Source organism: Camelina sativa, chromosome 15, assembly GCF_000633955.1.
Source record: "Camelina sativa cultivar DH55 chromosome 15, Cs, whole genome shotgun sequence".
NCBI classification, from domain to species: Eukaryota; Viridiplantae; Streptophyta; class Magnoliopsida; order Brassicales; family Brassicaceae; genus Camelina; species Camelina sativa.
Genome location: NC_025699.1, coordinates 21,993,139 through 22,006,550, shown reverse-complemented (window position 1 = coordinate 22,006,550; position 13,412 = coordinate 21,993,139). Strand labels below are relative to the sequence as shown.

The following is a 13,412-nucleotide window of genomic DNA, read 5'->3' as shown; positions in this document are numbered from 1 at the left end:
GATACGAATTTAATTTGAATAACAAATAAAAGAAAAATCTTATTTACTTTAAAACGTTAAAATATAGAAATTAAAAATGGGAAAGTAGGGAAATATTAGTAACAGCTTACTCAAAAATGCTTGAATCTGTTATGCCTGAAATTTCAGGAAGATAGCTAAATATGAATGATAAAACAACTAATCACGGAATCAGTTATATTCGGGATTTTGAAATTATATACATTCCTATATTTTTGTAAGAAACTCAGATATCAAGATCAAATTTAAAGGTAATATTATGGGAATATAGTAATTTAAATTATATTTGGAAGCATACATGGAAACTATAATATTCATGTTTTGGAAGCATATATGGCAAGTGCTATATTTGATCTGTGTAATCCGCTTATTTGTGGAAATAAGATTTTCTCACTAATTCTTAAAAAAATCGTAGTGGGATTACTATTGGAAACAGCAAAAATTGCAGCTAAAGTGCATCGAACTTGACACCTTCCGAAATATTAGAGCTTCATTGGACCAATATGCTATTAGAATTTTCTTAGCAAAATACACAATGTATTGCTTTTATTTATTATTTAGACGTAAAAAAACCATTTTAAAAGATCCGACCCGGGATCCGCGTGTTTATCCGTTTAGGATATGAACAAAATTTCGTTTTTACCCTTAATGACGATATATTATTTGGTTATAACTCCAATGGCATACTCTTGTAATTTTTTATAAAACAAAGGTTTAGTCCATAAACTGTGTTTCAAAATAATAGTAGGGATATCATACGCCTTTATTTAAGAGAGACCGGGTTAAACCCGGATTTATTGAGAAGGCAACAAAAATGGATACCAATAGCCCACTTGCTCCTTCTCGGACCTCGGTAGTAGATCTAATTATGTAGACATTTTTGCCTTAGATAAATTTATTTTTGTTTGTTCATTATATCAAATGGTATATGATATACATTAATACTTAGCAAATTTTTATGTTAATTATTCTAATATACTCCCTTTTAGTATATAAGATAGATAGAATTACTAAGCGAAAACCCTAATATAGGTAAAGAGATGGCGCATCTGGAGAAGCTTCCATGGGAGTTGATTGAAGAGATACTCTCTCGTGTCCCACCTAAATCACTTGTTCGCTTCAGAACCGTATCGAAACAATGGAACGCTCTTTTAGAGGACAAGACGTTCATGAACAACCACAAGATGACGTTTAGGTTCATCCTAGCAACTGAATCCAAGATTTATTCGGTAAGCATTGATCCCGTGATAGTGGTACGTGAGTTAACCTTAGGTACTCCCGGTTTAGAAACGTTGGAACTTAAAAACTTAGTTGATTGCAATGAGCTGTTGCTATGTGGCAAGAAGAACGGAGCCGTTGTTTGGAACCCATGGTTGGGGCAGAGTAGATGGATCGAGCCGAGTTTAAAACGTTCAGGTATGGAATTCGACGGCATAGGATACGAAAATAAGAATTACAAGATGGCTGTTTTTTGCCCTGGGAACGAAGATCAGACTGATAACTTTTGCACAAGCTATGACTTTGCCTCGGATGTGTGGATAGACCTCCAGTCAAAATCTGATGAGGATAGCATATACCCTGAAAGTGTTGTATCCTTGAATGGAACTTTGTATTGGGTTTGCTCTCTGGACGAGACAGATCCCTTGTCTTACGACATTAGTACATTCGATTTTTCGACTGGATTATACTCTAGATTTTGTGATCTACCATGTGGGAGAAACCATGGTGAGGATGCTCTTGTCCTTAAAGTCTTTAGGGGAGATCGGTTTTCGTTGCTAAAGCAATGCATGGTAACAAAGAAGATTGAGATTTGGGTGACTGAGAACAAGATTAACTTTGAGAATGGTGATGATGTGGTTTGGATGAATTTCATGACTTTTTCAAGTCCTAACTTGCCGGAGTTAGTCGAGACCATACGCTACTCTCAGCCAAGTTATTCCATCGATGGTAAGAGGCTCGTGGTGTGCTCTTGTGACAGCACTGGTCAAGCTTGGATCTATGTTTTTGGGGAAGATAAGTTGATCAGTAAAACTCGTATATTAGATTATGTGGTTGATCCTTGGCCTTTGCACTGTACCTTTGTTCCCAGTTTGGTTCCGGTTCCTGCTCGAGGCGAAAGAGAAAAACTGGCAGAATTACAAATGTAGTTTTATTACATGTTTGGTACGTTATAGGGAAAGCTATAGTTGATTTGAATTTTTGTGTTTTTGTATACTACCATCTTCTTTGCTTAAACTAGAGATTTTACTAATTTTCACTCTCTTTTCCTTTTGGAAAATAAATTCTTTTGGGTGAACGAAACAGCAGACGTTAGAGGGAGCTACCCGTCTTTACAGCGATATTGATTGTGATGATTGAGAATCCACAATAAGATCAGCTCGACTCGGTTCTTAGGAGATCATAAGTAGGATAACACTTTTGTCAGACGGTTAGTCAAATTTGTCCAATTCTGGTTTCTCTGTATATCTAGTCCAATTCTGGTCTCCAGTTTACAATTTTACAATACAACAAAAAAAAAAAACTATTTTTTCCTTATTATGTCTTCCTTTCAATTAGGAAAAAGGAAGATATTGACCAAAGCACAAGGTCCGAATCATCATATCTTCACTCGTACCACGTTATAATATTTTGATGCAGCAACTGGAATCACAATTTGATTCCATGTGAAGTTAAAAAGTTCTCACTTTTTTACAAAAATTGTTGAACCTCATTTTCTTGATCGTTTGGTAAATATGTAATGGATTATTTTAATTGAAATGTCGTATTTTTCTAGAGCTATTAATTATAATAACGAAGTAGACCTTGATTATTCCAAAGTCGCTGCAAGAAACAATTACCATGCCATTATCGGTCTCCAGTGTCGTTTTTGGTGAACAAGTGGAAAAGAATGGTGACGTTGTGGCTTGTGTGGTGCTAGTCCACTGACATATCAAATCTGATTTGGTTCATCTTTATTTATTTAAAAACATTTAAAAGTACTAAAATAATTCCATTATTTTCTACTTTAAGATCCTTAATCGAAAATAAACATTAAACTATCAATTCATATTAAATTTATGATAATTTCTTTTACTCAAAAACTAGAAAATTCATCAAAATGATTAAAAATACACTAAACATATTGTCTCATCAAATTTAAGTCCAGTTATGGAGTATAATTTTAGTGGCGGCGAAGCATATAGATTCATAATACAGGAAAATCAGTAAAAGGTGCGCCCCCACTTTTCTCAAAAATGATTTAAGAACCTATATATTTTTTAAATAGTTCACTTTAAGAAATGTAAAAATGTTCGTGAAAACTTATAAAAACGCCAGAGATAAGAGAGTTTTAAGGATGCTCACGAATTTTTGTTGTTTTCATTATATTCTCCAACACAATTACATAGATAGTCACTTAACACTAAAATATAATACTCATTTCGTTTTAAAAATATATAATACTAGATTAGGACCCGTCCAATGTGCGGGTTTAGAGTTTTTAATATAAAATAAAATTTAACAAAGAATTCTAAAGTAAGTATTTTTAGTAAGTAAAAACTATCTATAAAAGTAAATAGATACACCGAGGTGTCCAATATAAATATCTGGTGTAGAAGGTGCGACTCTGCGGTTGAGACTGTTAATCACATTTTTTTTGAATGCCCTCACTCGTGAGAAGTTTAGAATTTATCTCTAACTTCGGTCTCAGAGGGTTTCCCATATGCGTCGGTGTACTCAAATATAGATTTTGTTTTCTAGAGGGATGTCTCTCAACAGGGTGATCCTAATCAACTTCTTCAATTACCATGATTTTTATGGGCAATCTGAAAGACCATAAAAAAAAAAAAAAAAACAATTAAAGTTTAGAGATCGAGATGAATGATATAATTTCTCAGGCTTTGGGCGATAAGTTAGTCTGGGAAGAGGCGCTATTTTTAACAGCGTTCATGTCGGCTCCATCTCCGTCTTCGGATGTCCATGTTTCTTCACCTTGTTGTCAAATTGATGGTTCTTGGAAAGCAACCAATGAGCATTCATGATTGGGCTGGTGGTGTTGCGTTGGTGAGGAGCGAACCTTGTTGTCGGAGGCCAAGTGTCTAAGATGGAGCCCCTCGCATTCAGAGTTAGAAGCGTTGTTGTGGACCATGGAGCGGATACGTGTTGAGTTACTCACTATAGTGCATTCCCCTGAATATTGGCCATCCTTCTCCAACTTGCTCGCTGGAGTTTTTTCGACTATTCTCCATCTCTTGTATCCTGCATGCGACAAATTCGAAGGTGGATTGTCTTGCCCATGCTTCGTATTCTCTTATCTTTGAAGTTTCTTTTGTAAACCCCTTCCCTCTCGCTTGAGCAACTAACCGAGGAAATTCCTTTTAATTTATTGTTTGGTTGAAAAAAAAATAGATACACTTTTAGTTAAAGAAAATAGTTATAGATGAGTTTAAAAGTATTAAAATTAAATTAAATTTAACAAAAATTATATATTTAATTCTTTTCGTAAGTAAAAAATGTATAAAAGTAAAGAGATAAACTTTTAGTTATAAAAATTAGTTGTTTTTTTTTTGCTATAATACACTAATGTATATCCATTTACAAATCTACTATCTACATTACCACTAAAAGTTTATTTGTACACACAAATATATTTTACTGTTAAAATATAATTTTTAGTCTTAACTACTACCAACAAATTATCTTTTTGAACACATTAAATAACCTATTATATGTCTATTCACTTTAACATTTTTATAGTTTCAAAAACGCATACGCTAATCTTACATACTCCTATCATATATATTACAATAGCAGTCTTTTGAATAAATTATTTGATTGGTGAAAAAACTATGAGACGATTTTTTTTTTTTTACTTCAACAATCTTTTTCTTTATATAAAGGTGAGGATTTCTATTTTTTTAGAAATAATAACTAATTGTATAATTTTCACAATCATTTTTTATCTTATATAAAAAGTAATATTTTTCTTGTAATATAGCAACTTAAAATTAAAATAAGTAAACAATATTATAATTTTAAATTTTATGGTATATATATATATATATAATTTCTTTATAATGATTTTGTCTAAATTTTAAAGCTGTTTAAATTTAATAATTTTCTTACAAAGGTTTTTTTTCTTTAAATGATTTTAAATAAAATTAGGTTTTTTCTCTATTTCACTTTTATATAAAATCATTTTATGGTAGGTTTTGAATTTTTATATTTTATTTTAAATTTTTTTAATAAATTTAAAATTGACACTTGTCAACATCTGAATGATACAATTGACATGTGTCACGATATTGTTAATGAGTAATTTTGCCATCAAGTTTTTTCTTATAATTTTCTTACAAAGGTTTTTTTTCTTTAAATGATTTTAAATAAAATTAGGTTTTCTTTTCTCTATTTCCCTTTTATATATATAATCAGGATTAGTTATTTAAAATTCTATGTGGACAGTCTTAAAAGCTTATAACTCCCACTTTTATTAATATAGATTTTCTCTATTTTGTTTGTAAAAGTCTTACCAAATATACATTTGAATTCGAAATATTCCTTATGTTCGCATTAGTTGATATTCGGTATATATATACATATATGACCGTAATATTAAATAAATAGATTTTCTCGATTTTGTTTGTAAAAGTCTTACCAAATATACATTTGAATTCGAAATATTCCTTATGTTCGCATTAGTTGATATTCGGTATATATATACATATATGACCGTAATATTAAATAAANGAGATAAACTTTTAGTTATAAAAATTAGTTGTTTTTTTTTTGCTATAATACACTAATGTATATCCATTTACAAATCTACTATCTACATTACCACTAAAAGTTTATTTGTACACACAAATATATTTTACTGTTAAAATATAATTTTTAGTCTTAACTACTACCAACAAATTATCTTTTTGAACACATTAAATAACCTATTATATGTCTATTCACTTTAACATTTTTATAGTTTCAAAAACGCATACGCTAATCTTACATACTCCTATCATATATATTACAATAGCAGTCTTTTGAATAAATTATTTGATTGGTGAAAAAACTATGAGACGATTTTTTTTTTTTTACTTCAACAATCTTTTTCTTTATATAAAGGTGAGGATTTCTATTTTTTTAGAAATAATAACTAATTGTATAATTTTCACAATCATTTTTTATCTTATATAAAAAGTAATATTTTTCTTGTAATATAGCAACTTAAAATTAAAATAAGTAAACAATATTATAATTTTAAATTTTATGGTATATATATATATATATAATTTATCTTATAATTAGATTTTCAATAAAATTAGGTTTTATTTTATCTATTTACTTTTATATAAAACCTTTTTAGATTAGGTTTTGAATTTTTACATTTTTATTTTTTAAAATTTTAATAATGAATTGACATGTTTCAACATCTGAATGATATATTTGACATGTGTCACGATTTTGTTAATGAGTAATTTTGTCATCAAGGTTTATATAATAAGATCTTAGCTAAAAACACACAAATTAATAAATGACTACTTTTACAAAATTTAACCAGTTAAAAAAACAAAATTGCACAATATAAGATATAAAATTAATCTAAAAGTTGAATAAAAACTTAAAAACATCATATATTATGAAACAAAAGTATTTTTGTAAAACATCTTATAATATAAAACGAAAGGAGTAAAAATAAAAAATATATTCACGTTGTATTTATATAACCGGGAAAAAGCTTAAAAATACTCCATCTACTTTTTATTTGAAAGTTTAATACCTCATATTTTTAAATTGGAATAAAAATACTTCGTTTAAATATTGTTGGACTAAAAATACCTTATCTTCATAATATTGGTAGATTCATACCCACGATTTAACATCCGTAAAAAGACGTGACGGAATAGTGTAACGGTGTTAACTTTTAATTCAAGAATTTTTAGTAGATATTTACAATCTATTTACATACAAGTTAATGTTGGTGTAGTTTGGTGGTAAGGATTATATTTTATCACCTACCTTACGAGGGTTCGATGCCCATCAATGCAGGTTTTCAGTTTTTTTTTTCTTTTTGTTCTTTTCTCTAACCCACGAACGATGGCAGTAATCTCGGCTCAGCGGACCATCAGCGGAGGAGGAGGAGCTTGGCAGTGATCTCGGCTCGGCAGACCATTGGCGGAGGAGGAGGAGCTCTCGTGACAGGAGGAAACATAATCACTAATCAGCAATCTCCGATTGATTATTGTTGATGTCCAAATCGGTCATAATTAGAATGTTTTAGTTCGGAGAAAAGGAGGTTGAAGTTCTCTTTATTAATTGGTGCCGAGGCACAAAAGGGCGGGCTACAGAATAAATTAGACGAGCTAAAATGACTAGATTAATAACGAAAGACGAGCTGTGAGTTCGTCGATTCAAGACTTTAGACGAGTGATCTTGTACTTCTTCGTGTTCTTTTCCTTTTTTCGGAACCCCCTCTTACAGTACGTCCGTATTTATGGGGAACTGTGTCGGTTCGTCCTCCGAAAAGACCAAAATATCCTTCCTTCCTTGCAGGTTTATTTGGGCCTTTAACGTGCTGAGCCTTTTGTTAAGGCGTGTGGATCTACCCCTAATAGTATTCCCCCCACCTTTAGTTTGCAGTCTTTAGATGGAGAACTTTGTCCAAAGGATTCGCCTTCTCCTTGGTGGCTCGGCGTAGGGATTTAGCTCGTCCGAGGGTTTTTGGATTTCGAATCGGTTATTAGGGCAGTAACTCTGGGCCAGATCTGAGGAAGCGAAAGGTCGCGCGTGAGATTCCTTGGTTTTCGACGCTAGAGGTCGAATCATTACATGCGGTTCCTGACGCGCGTGAAATCCGGAAGTCGTACCGTCACCAAACGTGTGCTGTAATGATTACGCTTCGGGGGTCTTCCTTCCCTTCCTATAAATACTTCCCCTCTCCTTCATTTTCTCCATCTTGTCTACGAGTCATCCCCTGCTCTTGAGTCATCAGGTATATTCCCTTCTCTTCCTTCTTAAGGTCATTCTTCTTTTTAATTTGTCTTCGATGACTTCCCCCGGATCTGCTTCCTCCGACTCCTCCGTGGCAAGTCATCTCCGGCAGGCGACCTCTTCAGATTCTGATGATGTCAACAGGGCGAGTCGTAGTAGGCCAAGGTCGTCGACGAGTTCCCATTCTGATGCGTCCTCTGACTCGACTTCACTCGCTGAACTTCAACATCGGGCTTTTTCTCACGCGGCGACTACGAGTTTGTCTCGTCTTCCTTGCACGATCCCTTCTCTGATTGATGAGGATCTGGATGATTATGGTATTCCCGAGGATCATGTCATTGTTTGTGGGTCGTTACCGGTTATTCCTCGCGTTTCTGGAGCTAGGAGGCATATCCTTCCATATGTTCCCTGATCCACTATCAAGCTTGAGTTGGCCGAAAGAGCAGTTAGACTCGGCGGGTTGCATCCTCTTCTTCCTATTATTATTCCGGACAACAGTTTGCACCCTTGGGATGTTCCAGATTGTTACATTTGTCTCTCAGAGAAGCTCTTCACCGAGTGTGCAATCACATTTCCCCTTCCCACTTTTCTGATGTCCTACTTGGCGAATCATAAGATGGCGATATCCCAATTCGCAATGGCGACTTTCAGGAATGCGGTCGGCATCTCTATCTTGGCCGAGGCAGTGGGGATCAATCTTTTGGTTGACCATTTTAAGGAGCTAACCCGGTTTATTCCCGTAAATCGAGTCAAGTCGCCGGGCATTTCTTACGTTGGTTTGAGGAGGCCGATACTCGTCGAAGGGACAAAAGGGAAGATTTACAACTGGGTCGGATCGTACTTTTTCATGAAAATAGTTCCGGGGGTCGTCGAAGATCCTTCAATTCCCTTATTCACCCGGTAGCCGAATTGCCATGTAGCTATCTTGCTTTGGTTTTCTGGTGTCTTGATTAATCTTATTTTTGTCTTGCAGTTTCTGTGCCAAGGTGTTTGCTTCCGTATCCTGCTGCTTTTCGTGCCGAGATAGACAAGATTAAGTAAGGTGGTCCTAACGTTTGGCCGGGGACGACTCGAGCGACGGAAAAGACATCAGTGAGGAACACTTCGAAACCGAAATAAAAAATTTCTAACCCGACAAGTAAGTATCTGAGCGAGTTATGGATGGCCGAGCTCGTCTTTTTCTGTTTTTTTTTAAACTATCTCGTTGATTAGCAGGAATGGGTCGTTTATACTTGGAGGTTCCTGACGTTTCCGGGTCGACGTGTTGCGTCGGTATATCAAGCAACTGGAGAGCACCGACCATTACTTTTGTGAAAGTAGTCGTGTCGAGGGGGCTTGTTCCTATCTTGAGAAGATGGTCGCTAGGGGTGCAATCGTCCTGATGGACAAGCTAAAGGAGTTGAAGAAGTCGTGTCGCTTTTGGCAGGCGACGCTCGGCGGACTGGAGTTTGACGAACCTTCCAATGCCGACCTTGGGATTGACGAGTGAGCTCCCCATGCGTGGTATCTCGTCTAGTTTGTTTTTTCTTTCTTCTCCTCCCCCTCCTTTTTTTTGGTATGTGTCGTAATGGGGTCGCTCCCGTGTTGAACTATTGCTGGTCTAGGGGTTGGCACCCTTTGCTTTAATTTTAATTTTTTTTTAAACGCGCAATTATTATTTATCCTTACCCTGTTTTTTGAGTTGCGACTCCGCTTAAAGATGAAATTTAGGTGCGACTCGTGATGGTCGGCTTACCCCTGTTTGGCGATTTGCGACTCCACTTAAAAATGAAATTCAGGTGCGACTCATGATGATCGGCTTACCCCTGTATTGTGAGTTGCGACTCGGCTTAAAAATAAAATTTAGGTGCAACTCATGATGGTCGACTTACCCCTGTTTTGCGAGTTGCGACTCGACTTAAAAATGAAATTCAAGTGCGACTCGTGATGATCGGCTTACCCCAGTTTTGCGAGTTGCGACTCGGCTTTAGGTAACGGTCTTGGAAAATACTCATAAATATTTTGGCAAACTTGTGATGGTCGAAAGATATTTTATATTATTAGCAGCAGGCCGCTCATAGTTCACATTACATAGATAATTGAAACTTTAGAAAGCAAGCTAAGCGTAGCTGAGCTCAGTTTTTTTTAGTAGTAGTAACGCTTTAGATGCATGGAGTTCCAAGATCTGGGTATTGGTTCACCGCTCATTGTTAGAAGCTCGTATACGCCTGGGTGGACGATCTTGTATACTTTGTATGGACCCTCCCAGTTAGCCCCCATTTTCCCGGCGTTTGGTTCGGCGGTATTTTCAAAGACCTTCCAGAGGACGAGATCCCCTTCGTCGAAGTGTCGGTTATAGACCTTCTTGTTCTGTATTCGCAGAAGTGCCTTGTCGTGTTCCTCTTCCAGCTCGTCAAGCCAATCCAAAAGCATCTGGCTATTGAGTGCGGTATCCTGGATGAGCATTGTTCGTCGAAGACTCGTACTGCCGTCCTCGGCGGGTGCCATCGCTTCCATTCCGTAAGCCAGGTAAAAAAGAGTTTGGTTTGTAGCCTTTCGCGGGGTCGTTCAATAGGACCAAAGCACTCCGTCGAGCTTGTCGGCCCAAGCACCTTTCTTGGCATCTAATCTTTTCTTCAAGCCGTCGAGTATAGTTTTATTCGTTGCTTTGGCCTGCCCGTTCCCTTGTGGGTATCTCGGCGTTGACTTTCTTAACTTGATTCTCCATTTTGCGCAGAAGTCTTCGAATTGTAAGTAGATGAATTGCAAGCCATTGTCGGTGACTATTTCATAGGGAAGGCCGTGACGGCAGATGATGAATTTCCATACGAGGAACTGGACGTCTTTGGCTTTGATGTAAGCGTAGGACTCGGCTTCGACCCACTTGGTGAAATAGTCGGTGAGGACGAGGATGTAGCATTTTTTCTTGGACGCGGGTAACGGGCCGATAATGTCCATCGCCCAACGCATGAAAGGATATGGAGCTATGCCAGCTCGAAGCAGTTCGGTCGGCTGATGGATGATGGGGGCATGTCGTTGTCACTTCTCACATTTGGCGACAAACTTCTCACAATCGGATATCATTGTCATCCAGTAATGGCCATGTTTCTTAATTTGTAGTGCCAAGGCCCGGCCTCCTGAGTGGTTGCCTCCGGCTCCTTCGTGGGTTTTCATCATGACTCGCTCTGTGTTGTCGCCGTGTAAACATAGCAAGAGGACGCCTGAAACGGTCCATCAGAGCAAGTGTTCCTTCATTAAGGTGTAGTGGGCAGCCTTCGTTTTCAATCGTCATTTGGACCATTTATCTGTTGGCAAGTCGCCGTATGCGAGATATGCGCGAATCTCGACCCGCCAATCTGTTTTGTCGTCGTCCGAAGGAGGTTTGAAGTGTCGTCGCAAAGTTACGGTTCGCCAGGTGGTTCTGATTTTGTTGGGCTGGTGAAGGGCAAGGCAGGTCTCTGCTTCGAGGAGCTTGGCAGTGATCTCGGCTCGGCAGACCATTGGCGGAGGAGGAGGAGCTCTCGCGACAGGAGGAAACATAATCACTAATCAGCAATCTCTGATTGATTATTGTTGATGTCCAAATCGGTCACAATTAGAATGTTTTAGTTCAGAGAAAAGGAGGTCAAAGTTCTCTTTATTAATCGGTGTCGAGGCACAAAAGGGCGGGCTACAGAGTAAATTAGACGAGCTAAAATGACTAGATTAAGAACGAAAGATGAGCTGTGAGTTCGTCGATTTAAGACTTTAGATGAGTGATCTTGTACTTCTTCGTGTTCTTTTCCTTTTTTCGGAAGCCCCTCTTACGGACGCCGTACGTCCGTATTTATGGGAAACTATGTCGGTTCGTCCTCCAAAAAGACCAAAATACCCCTCTTTCCTTGGAAGTTTATTGGACCTTTAACGGGTCGAGCCTTTTGTTAAGGGGTGTGGATCTACCTCTAACAAATATTCCAGATCTGTCTCCTAGTCAGTTTTTTTTTTTTTTTTCGTAAAAATGGTTTCTGATTTAGTAAAAGCAATGGAAGCTTACTAGCTTTGTTATTGAACTGACTCCTTTCACTGGAAAATCCATTACCTGGGTCGTTGTCTCCTCCGCCGATGCTCTCTCAGTGGTGGAAGATGCACAGCAACGTGGGTTTAAAAAAAAACTAAAAAATCTGTAGTTTCTGTGTATGGAACCCGCGTCATAAAATTGAAGCATTACCACAAGACCACACCGATATTAACCAATTTGTGTGAAATTAGATTGTATATATCTATTACAAAACTTGAATTAAAACTTAACACTGCTACATGACTCTGTCATGCTAGTTAACGGATGTTAAATCGTGGGTATGAATCAACTAATATTATAAAAATAAGATATTTTTAGTCCAATAATATTAACAAAATATTTTTATTCTAATTTAAAAATATGAGATATTAAACTTGCAAATAAAAATTTGATGGGGTATTTATAAGCTTTTTTCCCTTATTCAATCTGAACAAAATAAGCAAAACTGAAATGGACCAAAGTTTGGTAATTCGGTTAATAAGGTGAAACCAGTCATCATGATTTCATTCCGTAACCGGTTGGGTTTTTGTCTTAGATTTGAAAAAGAAAAAAAAAACAAGTTATAGTCAGTTTAATTGAAATAGCTGAAATTATTATTAATTTAAATACTCTTTACGTTATATTAAGTATTGTTGTGTAAATTAACGAATGGTTTAGGCTTGTTCATTTGTTTATTTTGGTATTTGGTTTCAAACAGGTTATATTTATAATTGAATCATATTTAGGTTCAGATTTATGTGTAAATATATGTTTTTTTAATTCAGTTTATTATAATGAATCAATACAAAAAAAAATATTTTCTTTAGTACAAAACCAGTTATGTTGTATTTTCTCAAATTTTGGATTTAACATAATTTTGTTTGTATCTATTAATGCCCATGTCGAAATTTTGTGTTGAAGTGATTATCTATGTGGTAGAGAAGAATATGGTGAAACAATAAAAGATGGTGTGCGGTAATGTCTTTAATAAAGTGGATACAATACCAGCGACCGATCTTACCGAAATTCGATTATACTTCGCTAAATCGTGTTATCCCATATTGTAGGGATTGATTATGGATTGGGCCTTATCCATTCAATGATCACCAAAAGAAAAAAATAGTACATCTTAAAAAAAATTTTAGCTGTGTTTAATATGTTTTTTTTTTTTGAAAAAGACATGATTCTTTTGAATTTAGCTGGTCATGAAATCTGCGATAGTTCCTTTAGACTTTGTTAATGTTGTGGTTTGATTTGTCTCGTATCAAAAGGTGAAAGTTTAAACACATAAAAATGGTTAAACCATGAGTTATGTAAGACTTTTCTTTAATTTTTTATGGCCACACAAACCGTGAGATAGTTTTCAATTAAATCTCTATATAAACCATATTTTACGAACCCTAAAATCATAATACAA

At 35.8% G+C, this 13,412-nt stretch overlaps 1 protein-coding gene across 1 annotated transcript; it reads left to right on the top strand.

Annotated features, from left to right (window-relative positions):
- LOC104747319 (F-box protein At2g14710-like) lies at window positions 1,059-2,165 on the top strand. Its single transcript, XM_010468940.1, has one exon. The coding sequence runs from the start codon at window positions 1,059-1,061 to the stop codon at window positions 2,163-2,165; it is 1,107 nt and encodes a 368-aa protein (XP_010467242.1).

Bases quoted from the DNA above. Each gene is read 5' to 3' on its own strand.
- LOC104747319 (XM_010468940.1), top strand. From the start codon at position 1,059: ATGGCGCATCTGGAGAAGCTTCCATGGGAGTTGATTGAAGAGATACTC.